General features: G+C 28.8%; 4 protein-coding genes across 4 annotated transcripts; 3 read left to right on the plus strand and 1 right to left on the minus strand.

The window, feature by feature from the left end:
* Nucleotides 1–706: 706 nt before the first annotated feature.
* LOC124941967 (L-gulonolactone oxidase 2-like) lies at nucleotides 707–4,434 on the plus strand. Its single transcript, XM_047482359.1, has 4 exons — nucleotides 707–1,507; nucleotides 2,387–2,642; nucleotides 3,422–3,523; nucleotides 3,604–4,434. The coding sequence occupies exons 1-4, from the start codon at nucleotides 764–766 to the stop codon at nucleotides 4,314–4,316; spliced, it is 1,815 nt and encodes a 604-aa protein (XP_047338315.1). The 5' UTR covers nucleotides 707–763; the 3' UTR covers nucleotides 4,317–4,434.
* Nucleotides 4,435–8,480: 4,046 nt separating this feature from the next.
* On the plus strand, nucleotides 8,481–12,498 carry LOC124942185 (probable L-gulonolactone oxidase 6). Its single transcript, XM_047482643.1, has 4 exons — nucleotides 8,481–9,098; nucleotides 11,081–11,336; nucleotides 11,590–11,691; nucleotides 11,777–12,498. The coding sequence occupies exons 1-4, from the start codon at nucleotides 8,649–8,651 to the stop codon at nucleotides 12,481–12,483; spliced, it is 1,515 nt and encodes a 504-aa protein (XP_047338599.1). The 5' UTR covers nucleotides 8,481–8,648; the 3' UTR covers nucleotides 12,484–12,498.
* Nucleotides 12,499–21,672: 9,174 nt separating this feature from the next.
* On the plus strand, nucleotides 21,673–22,315 carry LOC124943869. The gene is made up of 2 exons (XM_047484325.1): nucleotides 21,673–21,940; nucleotides 21,987–22,315. Exons 1-2 carry the CDS (start codon nucleotides 21,673–21,675, stop codon nucleotides 22,313–22,315), a joined length of 597 nt encoding a protein of 198 aa, XP_047340281.1.
* A 250-nt stretch (nucleotides 22,316–22,565) lies between these two features.
* On the minus strand, nucleotides 22,566–23,783 carry LOC124943870. Its single transcript, XM_047484326.1, has 2 exons — nucleotides 23,496–23,783; nucleotides 22,566–23,435 (listed from the first exon to the last, which is right to left on the minus strand). Exons 1-2 carry the CDS (start codon nucleotides 23,781–23,783, stop codon nucleotides 22,566–22,568), a joined length of 1,158 nt encoding a protein of 385 aa, XP_047340282.1.
* Between the last annotated feature and the right edge of the window lie 3,059 nt (nucleotides 23,784–26,842).

Raw genomic sequence — 26,842 nt, forward strand, 5'->3', positions numbered from 1 at the left:
ACATTTAAGTTAGATCTAATTAAGGTAACACATAATAAAGATAAAGCTGTTCAATTCTCATTAAAACACTATCATTTAAATAGATTATCTAAGTTTGAACACGCTTTGTCGTTACAAAATTTAAATTTGTATTTAATGCTTTTCTTGATTTGTAAGAAAGGATAAGAAAAAAAATGATTTCTTTCTTATCAAAAGTAAAAAAATAATAAATAAATAAAAAATGATAGCTTTAAAAGAGGATTAATGGGAACTTGTCCGTCTTCTTACGTTTCGGCCGGCAATATTGGTTCCTTTACTTTTCCTCCTTTTAGCAGTAGCAATCAATTCTTGATTTAATATTATTTTATTATTTTAAAAATTAAATTAATTAAGTTATATAAATCTAAAAAGTATTAATTAACGGCTTCTTTGACAAATTAAGATACCACTTATATATTTTTTTTTTTGTATTTGAGACAACCAACGTATTTCATAAGTCAGTTTTTTTTTTTAAAAAAATTTGGCAATATTCACAACAACAAAAATATGTTATTTATTTCATTAATTAACTTTTGACCTTAAAAAAAGTTTCATTTAATTAATATTTTTAGTCATTTTTAAAAGTAACTTGATTGTTACGATAATTGTGGCAAAATACTACATTTTCAAAAAAGTCTTTAACATAGTCAATTATGCAATATTTATTAAAAAGCTCTATGTATGTATTTATACTGATATACTCACATATGAATCAAAACTTCTCTAGGTCCGTGATTACTTCAATATGGAAATTGGAAAACAATTTCTATTATCCCTAAAATTGGCATTTATCGCCCTTAATACCATTACCAACACCAATCTTTACGTTCACGCAACTCCTCCACAAGATCCCGTAAAATGTTCTTCAAACATCAACACTTGCACCATCACCAACGCCTACGGAATGTTCCCCGACAGATCAATCTGCCGGGTAGCTGACGTGGCGTACCCTAAAACCGAGGAAGAGTTAGTCTCGGTTGTAGCGGAAGCTTCTAAGAACGGTCGTAAGATGAGAGTGGCGACACCTACTTCACATAGCATACCGAAATTGGTTTGTCCTGATAATGGCGATGGAGGGCTTTTGATTAGTACGAGGTTTCTAAATCGGGTAATTGAGATCGACAAAACTAGAATGATTTTGACGGCGGAGAGTGGTGTTCTGTTAAAAGACTTGATAAATGAGGCGGCTAAGGTTGGACTTGCTTTGCCTTATAGTCCTTATTGGTGGGGTGTTACGGTTGGTGGGATGTTAGCCACGGGCTCACATGGAAGCACACTTTGGGGTCGAGGGGGTGCGGTTCATGATCATGTTGTTGGTCTTCGTATTGTGACACTGGCTGGACCGGAGGAAGGGTATGCGAAAGTTCGAACTTTGGTTTCGTCGGAGATAACCGCCGCCGTTGGTAATAGTAGTGTGGATGGGGAGGAACAAAGTGGTGGATTTGATGCTGCTAGAACTTCTCTAGGTGTTCTTGGAGTTGTTTCACAGGTATGCATTGATTATTACCTTTTTTAATTTAAAAAAAAAAGTACACAAAAGATTTAAATATATACCCACTTTCTATAATGCATAATGAGACATGGTTATTTGAATAATCAAGTGAGCATATATGAAAGGAATCTTGGTATAAAAAAATGGGTTATTTGAACAAAATGATCAACTTAAAATATTATAAATGATTTGAATGATCCTATTAGGTATTGTTTTGATTTTGTATTGGAATTTTTATGTGGGTATTTTCTTGATGAGTTATGTTTTTACCATAGTAAAGTTTATTGTAAAAATAAATAAATTGCTCTTACAACCATTATTGAAGTATATCTAAAAGAAGATTTCAAATAAAGTCCAACATAAGTGGTAAGAAGATAATAAATGATAGAAAGAACAACATGTGGACATGATCATAGTGGTCCAAATTTAGTGATGCTATAAAGAGATCCAACAACATTGTTTTTAGCAATTTTTAAATAGGATAGAAATTTTAAATATTAAATGTCACACAACTATAATTTTATTTTATGTTTAATTTGAAAACAAACAAAACGTACATATTCTTTTGAAAACCTTTTTTTTTAAATAACCTATTTTAAAACTTTTCTTTTTTAATTAAAAAAAAATCCCTAAGTTATATCTCAATGATAACAAAAAAATGTAAAGCCTAAAACAAATAACAATACATCAATTTAGATCCAAAAGCTTAGACCAAACATTATAAATAAGAAAAACTCACATTAGAATTCAATTGAGATTGACATTGTACATTCCTAGATTTATGCCTCTCTTAAAGTTTATGATTTTCTTTTCGGTACTACAATTTCCTTTTCCTTTCATTTTTTTTTGACAATTATGTTTGAATTTTAATCATAGGTCACATTTCAACTTCAACCAATGTTTAAGAGGTCAATAACATTCCAAATGAAGAATGACAATGATTTAGGGGATCAAATCGTCAATTTCGGATATCAACACGAGTTTGCGGATATAGCATGGTACCCGAGTCAACGTAAGGTTGTGTATCGCCTTGATGACAGAATATCCTCGAGTGTTTTTGGCAATGGCCTTTACAATTTCATACCATTCCGCCCCACTCTTTCACTCTTAACCGCCTCAATCAGAGCTTCAGGTTTGATCATATTCACCCTCAAGTCTTTAATACATATAAATTAATTTTATTTATTATTAAAGTATATGATAAAATTAGAAAAATATTTTGTTTGGCTCAGAGTAGTGTAGACTTTTATTAATTTAGGTTTTTGTAAATAATTTATTTTTACTTTAATTGGGCTGCCTCTGGTGCTGGCTGGGCTGTTTTAGCTCAATGGCTTGTCAGGCTTATTAAGGTCTGGCTCAACTTATTCTATATGTTTTAACAATAAGTGAGAGAGATATGTAATTTAGTTTGGCTAATTAAATTTGAAATAAAAAATTATTTTCCATTCAATTAAAAATCCTTAGTTGTAGAATGCTTAGTTTAAAAATCTGACATTTTTTTGTAAGACACTTTTATTAATATTCTCTAAATAAACCTATGATAACAAGTACTTTAGTGTTCTCAAAATCCAAATAAATGATCATATTAAGACTCAATCATGCAAAAAAAGAGGAGCACATTTTCCTTATACCAACAAAATCATAAGTCAAGTTGTCACACCTCGAGAATTATCGTCAAAAAATTAATAAGTAGATATTTAAATTCATCTATGTAACTTCTCGACCTCTTCAATAATATTCAATTTTCTAGTCTTCTCATTGTTATTGGTCTTATTTTCAAAGTTTTTGGTATCCATTTTGTTCGAAATTGTCTTCATTGTAACCATTTATGGATGACTTAAATTATTCTCACTTTTATTTTTCACATAACTAATTAATATTGTTACATGTGTTTTATTATTTTAAATATAGAGGAAATTCAAGAGTACTTGGGAGATGCCAATGGGAAATGCTTGGTAGGGATAGCCTCTACCACAGCTCTTTACCTTAGTGCATATGGTTTGACTAATGATGGTTAGTAAATACATTATTATTATAGCTAGGTTATTATAAGTTATTATTCCAATCTCATAATATAAAATATTTCAAAACAGGCGTTTCCATGAAGGGGTATCCAGTAATAGGATATCAAAACCGGATGCAAGCTTCTGGTGGCTGTCTCGATGGCCCTAATGACTTTAAGCTTACGACATGCCCATGGGATCCTCGTATAAAGGGTTTGTCCTTCTACGAACTCGGCGTAAGCATTGTCATGTCCAAAGTGAAGGCTTTCGTCGAGGATGTCCAAAGCCTAGTGAATTTGGATCCTAAAGCCTTATGTGTCCTCGATCTCTACAACGGCTTCCTCATTCGCTATGTCAAAGCTTCGACATCTTACTTAGGAAAAGACGAGGATGGAGTACAATTTGACTTCACTTTTTATAGGAGCAAGAATCCATTGACAACTAGGTTGTACGAGGATGTATTGGAAGAGGTGGAGCAGATGGCATTGTTCAAGTATGGGGGAATGCCGCATTGGGCAAAGAACCGGCCCATCGCATTCATTGATGCCATTAACAAGTATAGGAACGCGGCGGCGTTCTTGGCCGTCAAGCAAGAGTGGGATCCATTAGGGCTTTTCTCTAATGAGTGGACTGACCAAGTGTTGAAGGGAGGCGATCATGTGTCGATAGTTAAAGAAGGTTGTGCCCTAGAAGGATTGTGTATATGCTCGGAGGATATTCATTGTGCTCCCATGTCGGGGTACTATTGTCGTCCCGGGAGGATCTATAAGGAAGCTAGGGTTTGCCGCAAAACAATGGTATAAATTATAACACATGAGGACAGAGACGGAGTTAGGATGAAAAATTATCTGAGGCTGACTCCAATTTTTTTTGCAAATCAAATTCTCAGCACCTCAGATTTAACTTTCTATGTTTTGCTTTATTTTTCGTGTAATTGCTACAATAAATTAATTAATTCAAACATATAAAATAAAAGATGCATAAACATTTACCTATGAAATTATGAAATAAAACAATACATTCAAAACATTTAGCATTGTGCCCTTCTATTCTTCTTAATAAAAATAAATTAAAAAAAGTGAAACACTAAAAATATTTAAATAAAAAAAATTAAAAATATATTTAATTAATTATTTTAACTTTTAAATTAGACTCATCATTCATCAAAATTAGATAATATATACCTTAAAAATAATTTGTGAATTTACATAGAGAAAACATACCAATTATTTATTGAATTAACTAAAAAAACTAAATTATTAGATTTTCTTTTATAGTTATTTTTTATTATATATTTGTACTTTTAATATTTTTTTAACTCAAATCACTTATATTTTAATAATTAAAAAAATAAATAACTTAACTAGCAAAAACACATCCATTAATTTGACTAATAAATAATATTATAATTAAGTTAGATAAGGATAAAAAGCATTTTTTTAATTCATATTAAAAAAGATTAACCAAATATTTCAAAAAATATTTTTCAACAAAATTACAGTCTTATGAATTATTGTCACTAAATTGCTAATTCAAATAAATTTTGACGTGAAGAAAGAAATTGTATTAAAAATGCGAAATTAACTTCTACAATAACTTATTCGAACATCAGAAAAATATAAACATAAAGTGCTAATTTTATTTTATTTATAAAAATAAAAATAAAAATAAAGTTTTGTTAAGTGGGACCAAATATATGCGAATCTAAATTGAGGAAAAAGAAAAATGTAATTATCCCATATTTATTTATTTGTTATTTAATTGGGTCTAGAACCCACATTAATTAAATATTTTTTTAATTTAGGTGGACTGGACCCATCCTATCCCAAGTGTGGCTTCGAGCAAGGATATATGTTAGGGTTTGCCAGTAAAACATTAATTGGTATGATACATGAGGATTTATTGGTCAATTAATACATCTAATTTGATTGATGGTTGTATTATCAAAATAATAATAAAAAATTGAATAATAAGTTTAATAATTTGGTTGAAATGTAATAAATGATAATTTGCAAATGTTAAAAATATATTAAGTATAATTAATTTGTTACAGTTGATAGGAGGTAAAATTTTGAAGATTGTTTTCTATTATTTTTTTTGAATTATTTAATATTTATGCAAGTCTTTTATAACATTTTTATTACACTTGGTGGTTTCTATCATGTTATTTAAGTCTATGTATAAATATTTGTTACAAAATTTTGGTATGGGAATGAGAGTATGCCCTCTTTCAAAGTGGATATTTTGGAGACCATTTATTTTTGCTCTTTTTCTAATTTGAGGTTAATTTTCTTAAGGATTTCCTTCTAAGTAGTGTGAAGAGATAGGAGTGGGGAGGACAATTTTTTCTTTTTCTTTTTAATTTGTTTAAGGACAATTTAAAAAATCAAGGTTTAATCGATTCGGTTGGAATCAAATTGTTGAAATTGATTTGAAAAAATCTCAAAATTTTCAGTTTTGGTTTATTAGTAAATAGATAAAAATAATAATAAAATGACATATAAATTAGTTTAACATAAATATATGGTTTGTAAGAAAAATAGATTTTATTTTACCATTATTATTTTTAAATTTTAAAACTTAATTATTATGATAAATGTTTAGATATACTCTCAGTTATAATCAAATTATATATAATTTTAAATTTTAATAATGATGGACTCTAACTTTAAATAAATTGTTGGTCATCTATACGGATAGATTTAGACGATTTGATCGATTATATTTACACCATTGCCTCAAATACTATAGGGTTTTAATTTTTTCTTACTAATCTATATGTGTAAAACATAGCATAATTAAATCTAGAAAACTAATAATTAATCCTTATTGATATGAATGTAATTTGAAGCCTCTAATAGTCATACCCCTTTAAAACCATATTCATTGGATTGGGTTATGTTTGATGCTAGAGTTTATGATTAATGCTTGTTTTTGTTTTTCAATGTAGCATGATAATTTTTAAAACTGAAAAATGGCTCATAGTTTCACTTTATAAAAAATTACGATTCGAAACAATTATAGTGATCATTCTTCTTACGACATTCACACACTAAATCAATATGGGGGAGTGAGCTCGATCACGCTCTTGCGAGACTTTTAAAGTCCATTACCAAGAACTTTGAAATCAAAAATATTAAAATAAACTCAAAATTCAACTCCATTGTCTAGGAGGGGGCCTGTTCGTCATCAAGATATCGAACACAATTTAAAACGCAATTTGAAAAAACTAAAGAAACCCTAACCGGTGTGAACAACTATCCAAACAAAGATGTAAGTCAACTTTCCTTGTGACAAAGATCTAATTAGGATTTAAGTTAGAACAAAATATTTCAATGATCAATAAATTAAAAAGGTTTGACTTTTCATCTAATGACTTTCTTAATACTTGGGGGCATGTTTGATCTTAGATTTTTTAGAATTTGTTTGATTCTTTTCAAAAGAAAATCTTGTTTGATAAAAATAATATATGTTATTTGATATGTATTTAATATTAAAATATCAGATATGATCTCCCCTCTCAAATAATTATAAAATAATATATATGCATACACTACAAAAAAAAAATTTATTTTTAATATTTTATGGATTTTTTATTATAAAAATATATTGGTTTTCATGTCATTATGATGATTCTTTGTTTAGGCCGGCTGATTTAATTTAGTTAGTATTCTTTTCTTCCCCGTTGAGATTTGTAAATAAAAACGTGTCAAGTTTTGTTTTTAAATAGGCCAAATCTATATTATAAAATAATTAAATAATCATTTTATTTTATATTAATTTTAAAATAGAGTAAAACGTACGTTATATTTTGTCCATCTCAAATTAAACAAATTAAAAAGCTTATTCAATTAACCCGGAACTTGCTGCAGATAAGAACACTGTAATATTTAATATTTTAATTTATTGATTTTATTTTTAAATAATTAATAATAAATTTTAAAAATATTATTTATTTTATAAATAAAAATAATTAATAATTCTAATTTATAAAAATAGTAATAAAATATTTTTAAACAATGATTTTATTTTAAAATTTTAATAAGATTAAAATTGTTTTATTTACATATAAAATTTTTATAATATATTTAATTTAATATTATTACTAAAATATTTATATAATCTTATTATTTTATATATAAATTACAATTATTAAGTTTGTTAAAAGAAGCTGAAAGTAAAATTATTTACTCAAAATATAATATTCTATATTATCACTAATTATATATATAGTTTAATTCAATAAAATTATTGTGAAAAAAATATAAAAGAGAACTAACAAGACGCTCAACCGCTATGGTCTGCTTAAACTCAAAACTCTTTCAGATGAAATTAAATCTGTGACATTTTTGTCTCTTAAGTCGACAATTATCACTTAGCTACCTTGGTGGGGTGTCATTTTTTTAATATAGATATAATATTAAAAAAAACAAATTAAATCAATTTTGTAATAGTTATTATAAATTAAATATCTTATAAAAAATTATGTATAAATAAAAAATAAAAATAAAAACTTTAAATGTTTTTAAAGAAAACAACTGTTTAAAAGTATTTTATTTAAATCTATAATTGATTTTAATAATTATAAATAAATTATATATATATTAAAATTACTATGTTATTACAAAATTTAAAATCAAATCATATTGTAGAAATATTGAATTATTTATTAAAATCATTAAGTTAAAACATTAAAAATAATAAATCGGGTAGCTGCCTTATTTTGGCTGATTTTTATTTTCAATGCCAACTTATTCTGACGTGTATTAATAATAATATTTACTTATGAATTAGATTAGATATGTGGGATTATTCCCTATATATAAGAATATCACAACTTCAATCTAGCTAATCCCTTGATTACTTTTATTATGGGAAATGGAAAACAATTTCTATTAGCACTAAAACTAGTGATTATCATTATTATTACTATAACCATCCTGCCCGAGATTTTCGTTCAAGCAAATCCTCCTCAAGATCCCGTTAATTGTCCTTCAAACCAAAATTGCACCGTGACTAACGCCTACGGAACATTCCCCGACAGAACAATATGTCGGGTTGCTGGCGTAGCGTACCCTACAACCGAGGAAGAGCTAGTCTTGGTTGTGGCAGAAGCTTCTAAGAATGGTCGCAAAATGAGAGTTGCGACACCAACTTCACACAGCATACCGAAGCTGGCGTGTCCCGATGATGGAGGGCTTTTGATTAGTACGAGGTCTCTAAATAAGGTAATTGAGGTTGATCGAAATAGAATGATTTTGACAGCGGAGAGTGGGGTAAGGTTAAAAGAGTTGATAAGTGAGGCAGCTAAGTTTGGACTTGCTTTGCCTTATAGTCCTTATTGGTGGGGTGTCACGGTTGGTGGGATGCTGGGAACCGGTGCACACGGAAGCTCGCTTTGGGGTCGAGGGAGTGCGGTTCATGACCATGTTGTTGGTCTTCGTATTGTAACCACGGCTGGACCGGAAGAAGGGTTTGCGAAGGTTCGAAATCTTGTGTCAAACACGGATGATAGTAATAATAATAGTGCAAATGGTTTTGATGCGGCTAGAACTTCTATAGGTGTTCTTGGAGTTATTTCACAGGTATGTGATTATTATTATTATTATTATTATCTATATATTGGAGAGAAATAAATTATGAAATCTTGAATAAGGCTATCAGAATTTTTGAAAAGTTGGTTAACTTTCCATTAGAAATAAAAAATATTATAAAATAAGTTGTAATAAAATTATCACAAATGAATTAGTGTTTTAAGGATTGACAAACATATATATATTGGATGGTTTGGGTGATGCTATAAATAGATCCAATACAAACAACATGAACTTATCTATTCATAGGTATTAACAATTTTAAAATTATTTTATCTCATAAATTTTATTTGTGATTTCATAAAATTATAAAATTTTACTAAAAAATTATAGCACAATAAAATTTATCCATTTTTTATTCAAATAACATCATTTTGTTTGTTTAAAAAATATAATTTTTAAATAACTCAATATTATAACTGATCAAACTATAAAATTGTGTCTAATAAAACCTTTATTAATTTCAATTGCACTAGTAATTGCTCTAAATTAAAATTGAGGCTAGGTTATTATGGCTTCTTAAATTTTTAAATATATATATATATATATATATATATATATATATATATATATATATATATATATATATATATATATATATATATATATATATATATATATATATATATATATATATATATATATATATATAGATTTTTATTTTGTTTTCAAATAATACTTTTTTATTTGTTTCAGATATAGTTTCCTTCTTTTTCAAGTTCATTTCCATAACAAGTTGACAAACAAAATTAGCTAAAACTATGGTCCCTTTCTAATTTCCTTTTTTCTCCCACACTCCATTTTTATTTTACACATATATTAAAAAATATTCTATCACCAGATGGGTCTTGGATATGCCCAATATAATTAGGCAACTCTCAATTAATTGGCCTCTAATCTGAAATTGAATTTGAAAAAATTAAAAATCTATTCATTTTTTTTTATAAATATTTATTTAGAATAGATAATGTGATAAAATATAATTTATACAAAACACTATAAAAAGTGTTTCTAATTCAGCAGTTAAATTAATTCAAATGGAAGGTTTATTTTAGTAAGAAGTTTAAGGTAAACCAAACATATTAGTTATATATTATTATTATTTTTAAGTATATATACAATTAAGTATAAAATTAATTTAATAAATAAATAAAAACTATATGACACTTAAAATTGGTAAAAGTTAGCTACTAAATTGAAATAATTTCATTTATTTTAATAAGTAATAACAAATGGTAAAAGTTATAGAATTTATAAATTCGTAAAATCTTATAATCATAAATTTAAAATTATAAGAATTTTAACTAGCTTACAAGTGTATGCAAATATGACTTATTACAATATTTTAAAATTGTAATTTATCTCGTAAAAAATCATAAGTTTAACTTCTATTTAGTAAAATGTTTTGATTTGTAATGCTTTTTGTTTTTTAATATAATTTTTTATAGTTATGTTAAATTAATTATTATTCACATGTTGCATGTAATATTTAAAAAAAAAGAAAAGATAAATGTTTAGATATCTCTAATTTCAAACTGACCTATTCTGCCCTATTTTTTTTTTACATTATTCCAAATAATTAATCATTCTATCAAATTTGTTTTCCAATTTAACTTATCATTCAAATCATAAACATACTAAAAAGTTATCATTGAGAATTCAATGAAAATTACATTAAAACTTTTTGTTGTAATTAATATATATATACAACTCCAAATTTTCCATACAAAAAACATACTTATAAGTGATTATTTGGATTTTTTTATTTTAGGAAATTATCACAGCTATTACTTTCATAACCCCACTTTAATTTAAGACTTTATTAGTGAGTATGATTTTGAAATATTTTGTTTAGATTTTAATTTGTTAAGAGTGAAATGAATGGAACTTATTTGAGATATATGAGAACACATGTCAAATTTCAATTGTTTATGGTGAAATGAATGAAGCTGATTAAGATATATTGAGTGCAGGTAACATTTCAACTGCAACCAATGTTCAAAAGGTCAATAACCTACCAAATGAAGGATGACAAAGACTTAGGGCAACAAATTGTCAATTTTGGACATCAACATGAGTTTGCAGATCTAATATGGCTTCCCGCTCAACGAAAGGTTGTGTATCGCCTTGATGATAGAGTCTCCTCTAATGTCTCGGGCAATGGCCTTTACAATTTCATCCCTTTTCGCCCCACTCCTTCGGCCTTAACTGCCTCCATCAGACTTTCAGGTTCATCAATCACATATATATAATATATATATATCTCATTCTATATTTTCAAAAGAATGAGACATAAACATACACAATTAAGTTTCAATTAGGGTTGAATAAAATTTGAGTAAGTTAATGATCACCAATTAATCAAAATTTTCCACAACCAAATCAATATTTTAGTTATTCTAGTAGCTTCTTCACCCATGATCAATTTCATAATATTGTTATTTATCTTACTTTCACATGTGTTTATGAATGATGAACATAGAGGAAATTCAAGAGTCCTTGAGAGATGCCAATGGGAAATGCTTGGAAGGGATAGCTTCTACCTCAGCTCTCTTCCTTGGTGCCTATGGTTTGACTAATGATGGTAACCTCATTAAAGAAAAAAAAAAACATTTGGTTTGGCTTTGTTATTGTTAAAAAATCTAATTTCAAGTCATGATATAAAACAGGAATTCTTATGAAGAGTTATCCAGTAATAGGTTATCAAAACCGGATGCAGTCGTCTGGTGGTTGCCTAGACGAACCTGGCGATTTTAAGTTGACGACTTGCCCATGGGATCCTCGTATAAAGGGTTTGTTCTTCTTTGAACTTGGAATTAGCATTGGCATGTCCAAAGTAAACGACTTCATTCATGACATCCAAAACCTAGTGGAGCTCGAGCCTAAGGCCCTATGTGTACTCGAGCTCTATTATGGCATCCTCATGCGCTACGTCAAAGCTTCGACCTCTTACCTAGGAAAAGACGAGGATGGAGTCGAATTCGACATAACTTTTTATAGGAGCAAGGACCCGAAGACACCTAGGTTGTTTGAGGATGTGTTGGAAGAGGTGGAACAAATGGCACTATTCAAGTATGGGGGAATGCCACATTGGGGAAAAAATCGACCCATCGCATTCATTGATGTCATTAACAAGTATAAGAATGCATCTGCATTCTTGGCCGTCAAGCAAGAGTGGGATCCATTAGGGCTTTTCTCTAACGAGTGGACAGACCGAGTGTTGAAGGGAGGCGATCATATGTCGATAATTAGTGAAGGTTGTGCCCTAGAAGGGTTGTGTATATGTTCAGAGGATATTCATTGCGCTCCTAAGTCGGGGTACTATTGTCGTCCCGGAAGGATCTACAAGGAGGCTAGGGTTTGCCGTAAAATATAGGTATTAATTATATGATACATGTATGATTAATCTGTTAATGAATATGAATATGAATAAGTGAATAACTTGCATGAAATGGTCCTTTGACTATTAACTATCTATTTACTTTGTGTGGCAATAAATGTTGCAAGCTTAATTAGATATTGTTTTGAATATTTCATGATATTTTCTTTATTGATTCATATTTTAGTATGGTAGAAATAATTTAAAATTAAAAATAAAAGATAAATGAAATTTTAAACCATGTTTAAATTCTAAATGGAATTGTACATCCCAGTCCTCCCAGATTCTTCTTCTTCTGATTTCTTTCATATTATCATTTATTTGATATAGAATCTATATATATCTAATGATGCTTAATTTAAAATGTTGGAGGTGGGCATCACGCTCTCTCCAAAATGATTCACATCATCATCATATAATATTTTCTCTTTCTTAGATATATATATATTACTCTCTCTTCATTTATCTTTATTGATTAATTGTTTTTCTATCCCTTACCATATATATATATTCACACTAATAATATATAAAAAAATATATTTTTTCATCAATTCTATTAACCAAGTTTCTTAATTAATTATTCTATGTCGGTTACTCTTTTTATATATATATTAATATTTTTTATTAATTATTTTAAAAATAAACCTAATTAATTCTCTTCTAAAATATTATATATATTAATCATTCTCTCTCCAAAATGATTCATATCATCATCATAGGTATTTTCTCTTTCTTAGATATATTTATTTCTCTCTTCTTTGTCTCCCCTTAAGTCTTTATTTGTTATAGAGAGTTGTTGATTATACATATTCTATTTGTTATTGATGCAATGAATATTTTTTCTTGAGTTTTTGTTGACATAATGTTGTCATTTTCATAGGGAGAATGAGACTTTCAATTATTTCAAAGAAGATCTATATTTGTGTAATGTGGTATGAACTCTTGAGCTCAAATCTAAACTTTTTATCATATATTTTTATTAGTTCTTGAAATAATTTTTCTTCTTTATTATGTTTCGTCTCTCCTTAAGTCTTACTTTATATATAATAATTCCCGATTTGTTTGGTTGGTTTCAAGTATTTTTATACATCACTTTAATAGGTTGATTTTTAATATTTCAATTAATGTTTTGATGAAGATAATGAGATCATTGGATTCAAGGTCATAATGGTGCAATCATGGTTATGCAAAGTTGTTTTTGGTGATAATCGTGTTATCATGCCTGGAGGTGTGAGCATTGATAAGTTAGAAATTTAGATCATTTTATCATAAATATAGTTTGTAAAAAGATTTTTTAATTTTTCTATTACATTAATTCCTGATTTTGTATATTTAATTACCTTAATTTAAAATGTTGGAGGTGTACATCAAGCTCTCTCAAAAATGATTCACATCATCATCATAGTATTTTCTCTTTCATATATATATATATATATTTTTCTCTCTTCATTTATCTTTATTGATTAATTGTTTTTCTATCTCTTACCATATACATATTCACACTAATAATATATAAAATATATATTTTTTCATTAATTCTATTAACCAAGTTTCATAATTAATTATTCTATATCGGTTACTCTTTTATATATATATATATATATTAATATTTTTTTTATTAATTATTTTAAAAATAAACGTAATGAATTCTCTTCTAAAATATTATATATATTAATCATGCTCTCTCCAAAATGATTCACATCATCGTCATAGGTATTTTCTCTTTCTTAGATATATTTATTTCTCTCTCTTCTTTGTTTTTAGCAGGAAATTAGTAATCGTCTTCCCTTAGGTCTTTATTTGTTATAGAGAGTTATTGATTATACATATTCTGAAAGGTATTTATTTGTTATTGATGCAATGAATATTTTTTTCTTGAGTTTTTGTTGACGTAATGTTGTCATTTTCATAGGGAGAACGAGACTTTCAATTATTTCAAAAAAGATCTATATTTGTGTAATGTGGTATGAACTCTTGAGCTCAAGTCTAAACTTCTTATCATATATTTTTATTAGTTCTTGATATATAACTTTTCTTCTTTATTATGTTTCGTCTCTCCTTAAGTCTTACTTTATATATAATAATTCCCGATTTGTTTGGTTGGTTTCAAGTACTTTTAGTCATCACTTTAATAGGTTGATTTTTAATATTTCAATTGATGTTTTGATGGAGATAATGGTTCATTGGATTCCAGGCTATAATGGTGTTATCATGGTTATGCAAAGTTGTTTTGGTGATAATCGTGTTATCATGCCTGGAGGTGTGAGCATTGGTAAGTTAGAAATTTAGATCATTTTATCATAAAATTCATTTGTAAAAAGATTTTTTAATTTTTCTATTACATTAATTCCTAATTTTGTTTGGTTTATTTCAGATACTTTCAGCCATCTATATATATCTAATGAAGCTTAATTTAAAATGTTGGAGGTGGGCATCACCATCACGCTCTCTCCAAAATGATCCACATTATCATCATAGTATTTTCTCTTTCTTAGATATATATATATTTCTCTCTCTTCATTTATCTTTATTGATTAATTGTTTTTCTATCCCTTACCATATATATATTCACACTAATAATATATAAAAATATATTTTTTCATCAATTCTATTAACCAAGTTTCTTAATTAATTATTCTATGTCGGTTACTCTTTTTATATATATATTAATATTTTTTATTAATTATTTTTAAAATAAACCTAATTAATTCTCTTCTAAAATATTATATATATTAATCATGCTCTCTCCAAAATGATTCATATCATCATCATAGGTATTTTCTCTTTCTTAGATATATTTATTTCTCTCTTCTTTGTTCTTAGCAAAAATCAGAAATCGTCTCCCCTTAAGTCTTTATTTGTTATAGAGAGTTATTGATTATACATATTCTATTTGTTATTGATGCAATGAATATTTTTTCTTGAGTTTTTGTTGACATAATGTTGTCATTTTCATAGGGAGAACGAGACTTTCAATTATTTCAAAGAAGATCTATATTTGTGTAATGTGGTATGAACTCTTGAGCTCAAGTCTAAACTTCTTATCATATATTTTTATTAGTTCTTGATATATAACTTTTCTTCTTTATTATGTTTCGTCTCTCCTTAAGTCTTACTTTATATATAATAATTCCCGATTTGTTTGGTTGGTTTCAAGTACTTTTAGTCATCACTTTAATAGGTTGATTTTTAATATTTCAATTGATGTTTTGATGGAGATAATGGTTCATTGGATTCCAGGCTATAATGGTGTTATCATGGTTATGCAAAGTTGTTTTGGTGATAATCGTGTTATCATGCCTGGAGGTGTGAGCATTGGTAAGTTAGAAATTTAGATCATTTTATCATAAAATTCATTTGTAAAAAGATTTTTTAATTTTTCTATTACATTAATTCCTAATTTTGTTTGGTTTATTTCAGATACTTTCAGCCATCTATATATATCTAATGAAGCTTAATTTAAAATGTTGGAGGTGGGCATCACCATCACGCTCTCTCCAAAATGATCCACATTATCATCATAGTATTTTCTCTTTCTTAGATATATATATATTTCTCTCTCTTCATTTATCTTTATTGATTAATTGTTTTTCTATCCCTTACCATATATATATTCACACTAATAATATATAAAAATATATTTTTTCATCAATTCTATTAACCAAGTTTCTTAATTAATTATTCTATGTCGGTTACTCTTTTTATATATATATTAATATTTTTTATTAATTATTTTTAAAATAAACCTAATTAATTCTCTTCTAAAATATTATATATATTAATCATGCTCTCTCCAAAATGATTCATATCATCATCATAGGTATTTTCTCTTTCTTAGATATATTTATTTCTCTCTTCTTTGTTCTTAGCAAAAATCAGAAATCGTCTCCCCTTAAGTCTTTATTTGTTATAGAGAGTTATTGATTATACATATTCTATTTGTTATTGATGCAATGAATATTTTTTCTTGAGTTTTTGTTGACATAATGTTGTCATTTTCATAGGGAGAACGAGACTTTCAATTATTTCAAAGAAGATCTATATTTGTGTAATGTGGTATGAACTCTTGAGCTCAAATCTAAACTTTTTATCATATATTTTTATTAGTTCTTGAAATAATTTTTCTTCTTTATTATGTTTCGTCTCTCCTTAAGTCTTACTTTATATATAATAATTCCCGATTTGTTTGGTTGGTTTCAAGTACTTTTAGTCATCACTTTAATAGGTTGATTTTTAATATTTCAATTGATGTTTTGATGAAGATAATGGGATCATTGGATTCAAGGCGATAATGGTGCAATCATAGTTATGCAAAGTTGTTTTTGGTGATAATCGTGTTATCATGCCTGGAGGTGTGAGCATTGATAAGTTAGAAATTTAGATCATTTTATCATAAATATAGTTTGTAAAAAGATTTTTTAATTTTTCTATTACATTAATTCCTAATTTTGTATATCTAATTATCTTAATTTAAAATGTTGGAGGTGTACATCAAGCTCTCTAAAAAATGATTCACATCATCATCATTTTTTTTTCTTTCTTATATATATATATATATATATTTTCTCTCTTCATTTATTTTTATTGATTAATTGTTTTTCTATCCCTTACCATATATATATTCACACTAATAATATATAAAATATATATTTTTTCATTAATTCTATTAACCAAGTTTCATAATTAATTATTCTATATCGGTTACTCTTATATATATATATATATATATATATATATATATATATATATATATATATATATATATATATATATATTAATATTTTTTTTATTAATTATTTTAAAAATAAACCTAATGAATTCTCTTCTAAAATATTATATATATTAATCATGCTCTCTCCAAAATGATTCACATCATCGTCATAGGTATTTTCTCTTTCTTAGATATATTTATTTCTCTCTCTTCTTTGTTTTTAGCAGGAAATCAGTAATCGTCTTCCCTTAGGTCTTTATTTGTTATAGAGAGTTGTTGATTATATATATTCTGAAAGGTATTTATTTGTTATTGATGCAATGAATATTTTTTTCTTGAGTTTTTGTTGACGTAATGTTGTCATTTTCATAGGGAGAACGAGACTTTCAATTATTTCAAAGAAGATCTATATTTGTGTAATGTGGTATGAACTCTTGAGCTTAAGTCTAAACTTCTTATCCTATATTTTTATTAGTTCTTGATATATAACTTTTCTTCTTTATTATGTTTCGTCTCTCCTTAAGTCTTACTTTATATATAATAATTCCCGATTTGTTTGGTTGGTTTCAAGTACTTTTAGTCATCACTTTAATAGGTTGATTTTTAATATTTCAATTGATGTTTTGATGGAGATAATGGTTCATTGGATTCCAGGCGATAATGGTGCTATCATGGTTATGCAAAGTTGTTTTGGTGATAATCGTGTTATCATGCCTGGAGGTGTGAGCATTGGTAAGTTAGAAATTTAGATCATTTTATCATAAAATTCATTTGTAAAAAGATTTTTTAATTTTTCTATTACATTAATTCCTAATTTTGTTTGGTTTATTTCAGGTACTTTCAGCCATTGTAGATCAATATACTTCTGGATGCAAGCTATTGTACTTCTAAATGTTTGTTTACTTAAAATACTTTAATTTTGAAATAATTGTGTTTAGCTCTATATTTGTATCTTCATATGTATACACTAACTTGGAATAATTGAAGATCAAGTATTTTGTTTAATACTCTTAATTTTAATGAAATAATAATTTGTTTTATGAATTTAATTTTATTCTGTAACTTCTATTTTTATGGTATAATAAAAATAAACTCAATAAATATAACCTACCATCTATATATATTAATATTTTTTTATTAAATATTTCATTTAAATAATTTGAATGTTTATAAATAAATTCAAATAAAATAAACCCTTCTCATCTAAAAAGTCATATATAATTATTGAGATTTGCATTAAATATTAATATTAATTATGAAAACTATTTAGGAGATTTAAATTGTAAAAAAATATACTTACATTGAAAACCTCCCATCCATAAAATAAATCATTCAGTTTCATTCTAATTTATAACTAATGAATAGAAAATAAAATTAACGGATAATAAATATTATTACAACCTTCAATTCATATATGTTAATTATTTATCCAAATAATTAACATCAAATAAAACAAACCCTTTAAGTTCTATTTTGAGATTTGCATTAAATATTAATATTAATTATAAAAACTATTTAGGAGATTTAAATTGTAAAAAAATATACTCACATTGAATATGTTCACTAACGATAATAAATATTATTATAATCTCACATCCATAAAATAAATCATTCAGTTTCATTCTAATTTATAACTAATTAATGGAAATAAAATTAACGGATATTAAATATTATTACAACCTTAAATTCATATATATTAATAATTTATCCAAATAATTAACATAAAATAAAACAAATTAATACAACAAAAAAATGAGTTTCATCTTACAAAATTTTAGACAAATTGTTAGGTGGTATAAGTAAATTCATAAATAATGAACTTTATTATTATTATTATTATTATTAACTTTATTATTATTATTATGTTTTGACATATTTTAACTTTAATGTTATATTGCTGGTTGTTCATTATCTACATTATTTTGGTATTTATATATGTATTTGTCTTTACATTTGATAAAAACTTATTTATTTTTCTTGTCACTATTCTATATTTTGGTGATTTGAAATTGAAATAATAAGATGTTTATTAAGAATGTTACCAAACTCTTAGCCTTTTGATATTATACTTTTTATTCTCTATTACTTTTTCATCTATTCCATTTAAAATGAAATTATCTGCAAGAACATAAAAAGAGAAATTTCGAACATCAGTTTTATTGTTTGAATGTGTAGATCCACTAAATCCTTATCGGATGATGATTTCAATCGTATTTATTGATCTCTGTAATTTAATTTGGATAAGTTTTGATTGAATCGACACTATGAATAAGAGTTTTGTTTGATATTTATAGTCTCGAATTTGTAGGACTTTTAAATGATATTTATAGTCATAAATTTTGAGAAATTAGAACTTATGATTCCTTGTGTTGTGTTCAATTACGATCCTTACAACCTTAAAAAAATGTAGTAAAAAATATTGTCCAATTATCGATATTCATTCTACTTATTATTTCATCGTATATTTTTTTTATGTTTACAACTTAGACTAATTATTATAATATCTATTTATATTAAAATCTCAAAAAATAATACAAAGGAATCCATTTGAATGGTGAATTTAAATAGCAACTACAAGCATTTAGTGGTTGTTCGCCGAACGAAGATTTATTAAGACGAAAAAAACAGAAAATTTAATTTTTCTTTTATGATTTTTAATTTTTTTTTCATGTTTTTTTAGTTAATATATGTGTTAACTTACTTTCGGGCAAGTGCACAGACTTTTTGCTAGTTTATATTAATCATGTTTATTATTATATCATAAAATATAAATTGAATAAGCTTGTATCAAAATATTTCGGGGAACAAGTTACTAAATAGGACAGGGTTAGAAACTGTCCTATTTAGTAATTACATACCTTTCACCGAATCTCGTTAAATTTATGATACTTATAAATAAAAAAATAGGTTAAGTTTGTTGTATTTTATATTTTAATACATTGTGTTTTCATTAAAAGTGGAGGGGCTGTAATTCCCAACGTTGCTTCTAATTTTTTCTCTATGTAAAATCTAGCTTAATATTCTCTCATCTTGTTGATTCACTGTGGTCACAAATCGCCAGAATTCTTTCATGATATCAAAAAGTGATTTCTAGCATTGTTAGTCTAAGCCAATCTACATTCATACCCGGTAGGTTTATATCGCATAACATTCTCTTAATGCAGAACATTCTTAAGGGTTATGGGAAAAAGAGAATCTTGCTTCGGGTTGCGTTTAAAATTGACATTCGTAAAGTTTTTGATTCCGTCAAGTGGGAAACTATCAATGATTTTCTTGTCGTCTCGGGTTTCCCTAGAATCTTCATTGAATGGATTATGCAGTGCGTTTCTACCTCCCGTATCGTTGTCCGTGTCAATGGAGCGCACGGTGGCTACTTCAAAGGCGAAAGTGGCGTGAGGCAGGGTGACCCTCTCTCTTCTTTTATCTTTGTGTTGATCATGGAGGTCTTTGAGAGTGTCTTAACGACATTTCGAAAGAACCACCATTACACTTTCCACTCTTTCTGTGAGGAGGAGAAGATTACTCACCTTTGTTTTGCTGACGACCTATTTGTTCTTGCGCGCCGATGTCGATACCGTTAAAACTATAAAATATGCTCTTAACTTCTTTTCTGATGTTACAAGTTTATTTATTAATGAGGAAAAAAGTACAGTGTTCTATGGCGGTGTTAATGACGAGACAAAAGCAAAGATACAAGACATCATGGGCATCTCCGAAGGGTCGTTTCCGGTCCGTTACTTGGGGATTCTGCTTACGACAAGGCAGATTCATGTAGTACATTGCAGGCCACTTATTGAGAAGGTCAAAAACGTGATTATGGGTTGGGCAGCCAAGAAATTATCTTATGCGAGAAGGATTGAATTGGTGGGCAGCATGGTAATGGGGTTTATCGGGTATTGGTCTCAACAAATTGTTCTTCCTAAGAAGGTTATGCGGGAGCTTGATACATTATTACGGGATTTCATTTGGGGCACTCATGGCTGTGGGGAAAAAAAGTCAAGTGGACTAATGTGTGTAAACCTAAGGATGAAGGAGGTGTGGGTTTGAAGAATTGTGTCAAATGGAATCGTGTCGTTACTTACAAGAATTTATGGGCCTTACAATCTAAGAAGAATTCCTTATGGGTCAAATGGGTGCACTTCCAGTTTATGAAACGTGAAATGAGCATATGGACGTGCAAAATTACCGACTACATGGCTTGGTCATTAAAGAAGATATTGAAGCTCAAAAACAGCATTAGTTCGATATTTGACATCCAAATTGGTGAAGGGCGTGGCACTCTGTTTTGGCACGACCCATGGTTCGAAAACAAACCATTGATTAGTAGAGACGAATTCCGAGGCCTAAGGATCTAGAGGGATTGTGCGGCTTCCACGGTCCATAACATTCATAGCGGGCTTTAGGTTTCGGTTATTACTAGAGTCTTGGAAGGCAAAAGAGCTATTGATCATTTGAACGGTCTCAATATTTGTAATATGACTGATGTGCACTTGTGGAAAGCGGAAGAAAATGGGAAAATTAAGTCAATTGCAATTTGGAACGTTATTCGGGAAAGAGGTCAAATTGTAAGTCGGGCTTCACTTGTGTGGTCCTCAAAAATCATTCTAAGACACCAGTTTATTCTTTGGTTGGCTTTCCGTGGTAGACTTAGTACCCGTGATCGTATTCTTGCTTATATGGATATTCCGGATGCCAATTGTGTTCTTTGTAGTGGGTTTGCGGAGTCCATTGATCATCTTTTGGGTGTCTGTTTTTTTTGCTAAATCTATTTGGAATCTTTTCACTTTAGCCATGGGAATTGTGAGCTTGTCGGGGTCTTGGGAGGATATAAAAGTTGTTGCCCAAGTCTTATCTAAAGGTAGTAAATTTCATGTTAACGTCTTTAAGTGTGAGTTTGCTGCCATCGTTTATCATTTGTGGGCTGAGAGAAATACTAGAGTCTTTGGTAGAGTTCGTCGAAACGTTGATCATGTGTGGAACGACATTGTATTTGATTGTGGTGCGCTAATTAGAACGTGGAGATGGGTTCCTAAAGGCGAGCGGGAATGGGTCCTTTGTCACGAATGGAAAGTCAATTATGATGAAGTCACATCTTTTAAATGTTTTAAGGTTAACTAGTTCTTTATGTTTTGTTTGTAAGTCATGTATGTTGCTTTGTTAGAATTGTTTGGTTCTTGAACTTTATTCTAACTTTCTAGGTTTGTTAGAAAGTTAGAGGAAACTATGTCTGTATTCTTTCCCGTTTTGAGATTTTAATAAAATGATATTAAGTCGTTTTCCCCCAAAGAAACAACAATTCATCAAAATCCATATCTACCAGTGGTGTCTCCTCATAAACATCTCGTAGGATTCCGAACTCCACAGAATTTTATACGAGCTTGTTGTTATTGTTGCACCACTTCCACTTCTTCTCCTCCTCGAATATGGCATCTCTGCTCACATAGATTTTTCCACAAGCTGGATTAGGAAAATTGTGCGCCTTGCTTCCATCTTCGAACTTCACATTTCCGGTAATTTTCTCGTCGAGCTCATTGAGATTCTCTCGATGGCCCATCATATGGTTGCTTGCTCCATTATTAAGGTACCACACATTGGTGTGATTACACTCATCGCCACATGCGAGGAGTTTCTCCATAACTTTCTCTTCATTGAACAACACCACATCTAGTTCCTCCTTGGACGGTTCTTGCATGAACTCTTCAAGGTTTGTCTTCTCGTCTCCCTCGACAAACATTAATACTGGCTCCTCGTAATAAAACCTAGTGAGGTTTGCATCATTGTCTTCGGGCAAAGCTTTCGTCACTACCTCAGCAAACATTAATGATGGCTCCTCGTCATAGAAGCTAGTGAGGTTTGCCTCATCATCAGACCTATTGTTAGGGCACTTAGACGCGTAGTTCCCATACTTTTGACGAGTGTAACACTTCACTTTGCTATTTTCTTTGCTGGGCTTGGTATTTTCAGTTGAGCTTTCTTCACAACTGCGCCTTTGACCTTGCCCTTTGACACGACCTCGGTTATCTCCACCGTTGCCACTACAACTCGACGATCCAGAAGAAAAATTAGCTTCTCCGTTTTTTTTCATTCGTGACATCCATTCATCATGTGTGAGTAATAGGTGCTCCTCGTGTTGGTCTCCATAGCCGCGAAGTCTCTCCTCGTGGACTTTGAGACGACCGACAATCTCTTCGACGTTCATATTCTTGAGCTCACGAAATTGCTCGATCGTTGTAACGATCTGCATGTATGTTTGTGGTAAGGCTCTAAGGAACTTCTTGACGACGGAGATCTCCTCCACCTTCTCTCCCAACGAGAGGATACCAGTCACGATCGATGTCAATTTCATGGCGAAATCATCCACCGATTCCCCATTCTTCATATGAATCGCCTCAAATTGTGTCTTCAAGGTTTGCACTTTTGCATCCTTAACTCTCTCCACTCCAACATGCATTGTCTTTAGCGTCTCCCACGCTAGCTTGATGGAATCCTTCTCAGCCACCATGAGAAAGACGTCCTCAGGGAGTGCTTGATAGATGGCGGCGAGAGTCACTCTATCCATATGTTCATCGACATCGTCGAACATCATGGCTTCTCACACTCCTTGTGCTTGTAAGTTTACCCGCATCTTCAACGCCCACACCGAGTAGTTACTTTTCGTGAGTAACAGATAAGAGAGCGTCACGTTCCCTTCTCTTCCAATCTTCATTGTCGCTGCATCTCTAGTTGATCTTGTCGACGCCATGTTCTTCAATCTAGCTCTGATACCAAATGTTGGATTTTGACTATTGGATCTTTGAAAAACGATTACGAAGAAAAAAAACCTTGGAAAACTGGGAAAGACAATAAGATTTGCTGAAGAGGAAAAAATATTTCTATTCTCAAGTGATCTGTATTAACCTTAGAAACCCTAAATTACTTATACATATAAGTCCAAGCCCATTAATAATTAAATAAACCCTAATTGTATAAAAGACAATAAAGGCCTACAACTTTCAATTTACTAACAATCAATGCTTAAACTCACATTTGACACGTTTAGCACATTATTGATATGTTTAACATGTTTTTCACGTTATTGGCACGTTTTTGACACGTTTAACATATTTTTACACTTTTAACACAACTTTCATGTTTTTAGCATGTTTAAAACGTTTTTAATACGTTTAACACGTTTTGACACATTTAACACGTTTTTACATGTTTAACATATTATTGATACGTTTAACATGTTTTTCACATTTTTGGCACGTTTAACACTTTTAACACATTTTCACACGTTTTTCACATTTTTTGCATGTTTAACACATTATTTATACGTATAACATGTTTTTCATGTTTTTGGCACGTTTAACATGTTTTTAACACGTTTAACACATGTTTCACACATTTAGCACGTTTTTCATGTTTTTTTTGCATGTTTAAAATGTTTTTAATACGTTTAACACGTTTTTGACACATTTAACATGTTTTTGACACATTTAACACATTATTGATACGTTTAACATGTTTTTCATAATTTTGGCACATTTTTGACACATTTAACACATTTTCACACATTTTTTTACATTTTTGGCATGGTTTAAACGTTTTTAATACATCTAACACATTTATCGCGTTTTTGACACATTTAACACATTTTTGACGCATATAACATATTATTGATACATTATCATATTTTTCACGTTTTTGACACGTTTGACACGTTTAATACATTTTTGACATGTTTAACACGTTTTGACGCATTTAACATGTTATTTTGGAACTTTAACATGTTTTGGCATGTTTAACACATTATTGGCACATTTGACAAATTATTAACACGTTTAAACATGCCAAAAACTTGTTAAAATGCCAAAACGTGTTAGACGTACTAAAAACGTAAAAACGTGTTAAATGTGTCAAAACGTATTAAATGTGCCAAAAACGTAAAAAAATGTGTTAAGTATGTCAAAACGTGTTAAACGTATCAATAATAAGTTAAACGTGCAAAAACATGAAAAATGTGTTAAACGTATCAAAAACGTGAAAAACTTATTAAACACGTTAAATATGTAAAAAACATGAAAAACGTGTTGAATGTACCAAAATGTGTCGAATGTACCAAAATGTGTCAAACGTTCCAAAACGTGTTGTATTTGCAAAAAAATGTTAAACATGTCAAAAACGTGTTAAATGTGTCAAAAACGTGTTAAACATGTTAAATGTGCAAAAACGTGTTAAATAAGTTAAAATGTCAAAAATGTGTTAAACGTGACAAAAATGTGTTAAACGTAACAAAACGTGTTAAATGTGCCAAAAACGTGTTCGACTTGTCAAAATGTGTTAAACGTGTGAAAAATATGTAAAACGTGTTAAAAATGTCAAAAACGTGTTAAATATGCCAAAATGTGAAAAAACATGTTAAACTTGTAAAACATGTGTTGAACGTGTTAAATATGTCAAAAACGTGTTCGACTGTAATGGAGATCAACGTAGTAAAAATCAAGAGAATATAATAAAGTTAGAAGATGGTTAGTTTATATTGAATTAATAAGAGAGAATTAAATTAAATTTATATAATTTGGATAATTTGGGAAACCCTAACCAACCCAAATTAAACCCAACCCAACCCAAATTAACTTACCCAAATTAATATTTTGGGTTAGGGTTGGAAATTGGATCAACCCATAATATGCTCACCCCTAGGGAGGAGTATACTCAATCATACTCTTATAATCATACTCTTATGAGTTTTAAGGAGTAAACTCAATCATGTTCTTACGATACTTTTAAAGCCCATCATCACCATTATAATATAACAATAATATTATCATAATAATCCCCTCTTTTAGCCTAATGGAAATAAGATGTGTATATTAACCCTAAGTTTTTGGGTTCGAGTCCATCAGGCGGTAAAATCTGCGTCTGGTAATTGGTTAAATGTGTTTTCATGCTACATACTTAATCTGTTGTCATATTTTTATCCCCTCTTCTAGCCTACCGACAATAAGAGGTGGATACTCACTATAAGGTAATGGGTTCGAGCCCGTAAGGCGGCAAGTTCTGCACCTAGTTAAGTGTGTTTGCGAGTAACATACTTAATTCGTTATCCATTATAATATTATCAAATGTTATAATATCATTATATTATAATATAATTTTCTTTATTAATCTTATGAATATTTATATAATAAACATAACTTATATAACTCAAAATAATAAATTATCAATACAATCTCATATATATATTCTAACATGATATTAGAGCCACAATTTTGTTCTTAATATTAGAGCCACAATTTTGTTCTTGAACTACAAATTATATATAGTTTTCCGTTACTTCCCTCAATGATTACTCTAGTCATTTATGGAGGGCTCTAGTAATTTTTATTATATTTTTTTAATAATATATTTTTTTATTTAAATGTTTTTGTTGATATCTTATTTTGTTCAGCTATCATATATTCTGAGTTTTTTTTAGTTGTTGTCTTACTTTAGTAGTGAATAGCCATATTTTGAATCTAATCATATGTGATTCTTCGTTGATTTATCAGTCAACACAATGTCATCCTTTTGTTAAGATAAAATTTCTTTTTAGGTGTTGTTTCACCCTAGTATTCTATGTCCATGGGATTCTACCTTGTCAACACATTGTCATCTCGTCGT

The sequence above is a fragment of the Impatiens glandulifera genome, chromosome 6, assembly GCF_907164915.1.
Source record: "Impatiens glandulifera chromosome 6, dImpGla2.1, whole genome shotgun sequence".
Lineage (NCBI taxonomy): Eukaryota > Viridiplantae > Streptophyta > Magnoliopsida > Ericales > Balsaminaceae > Impatiens > Impatiens glandulifera.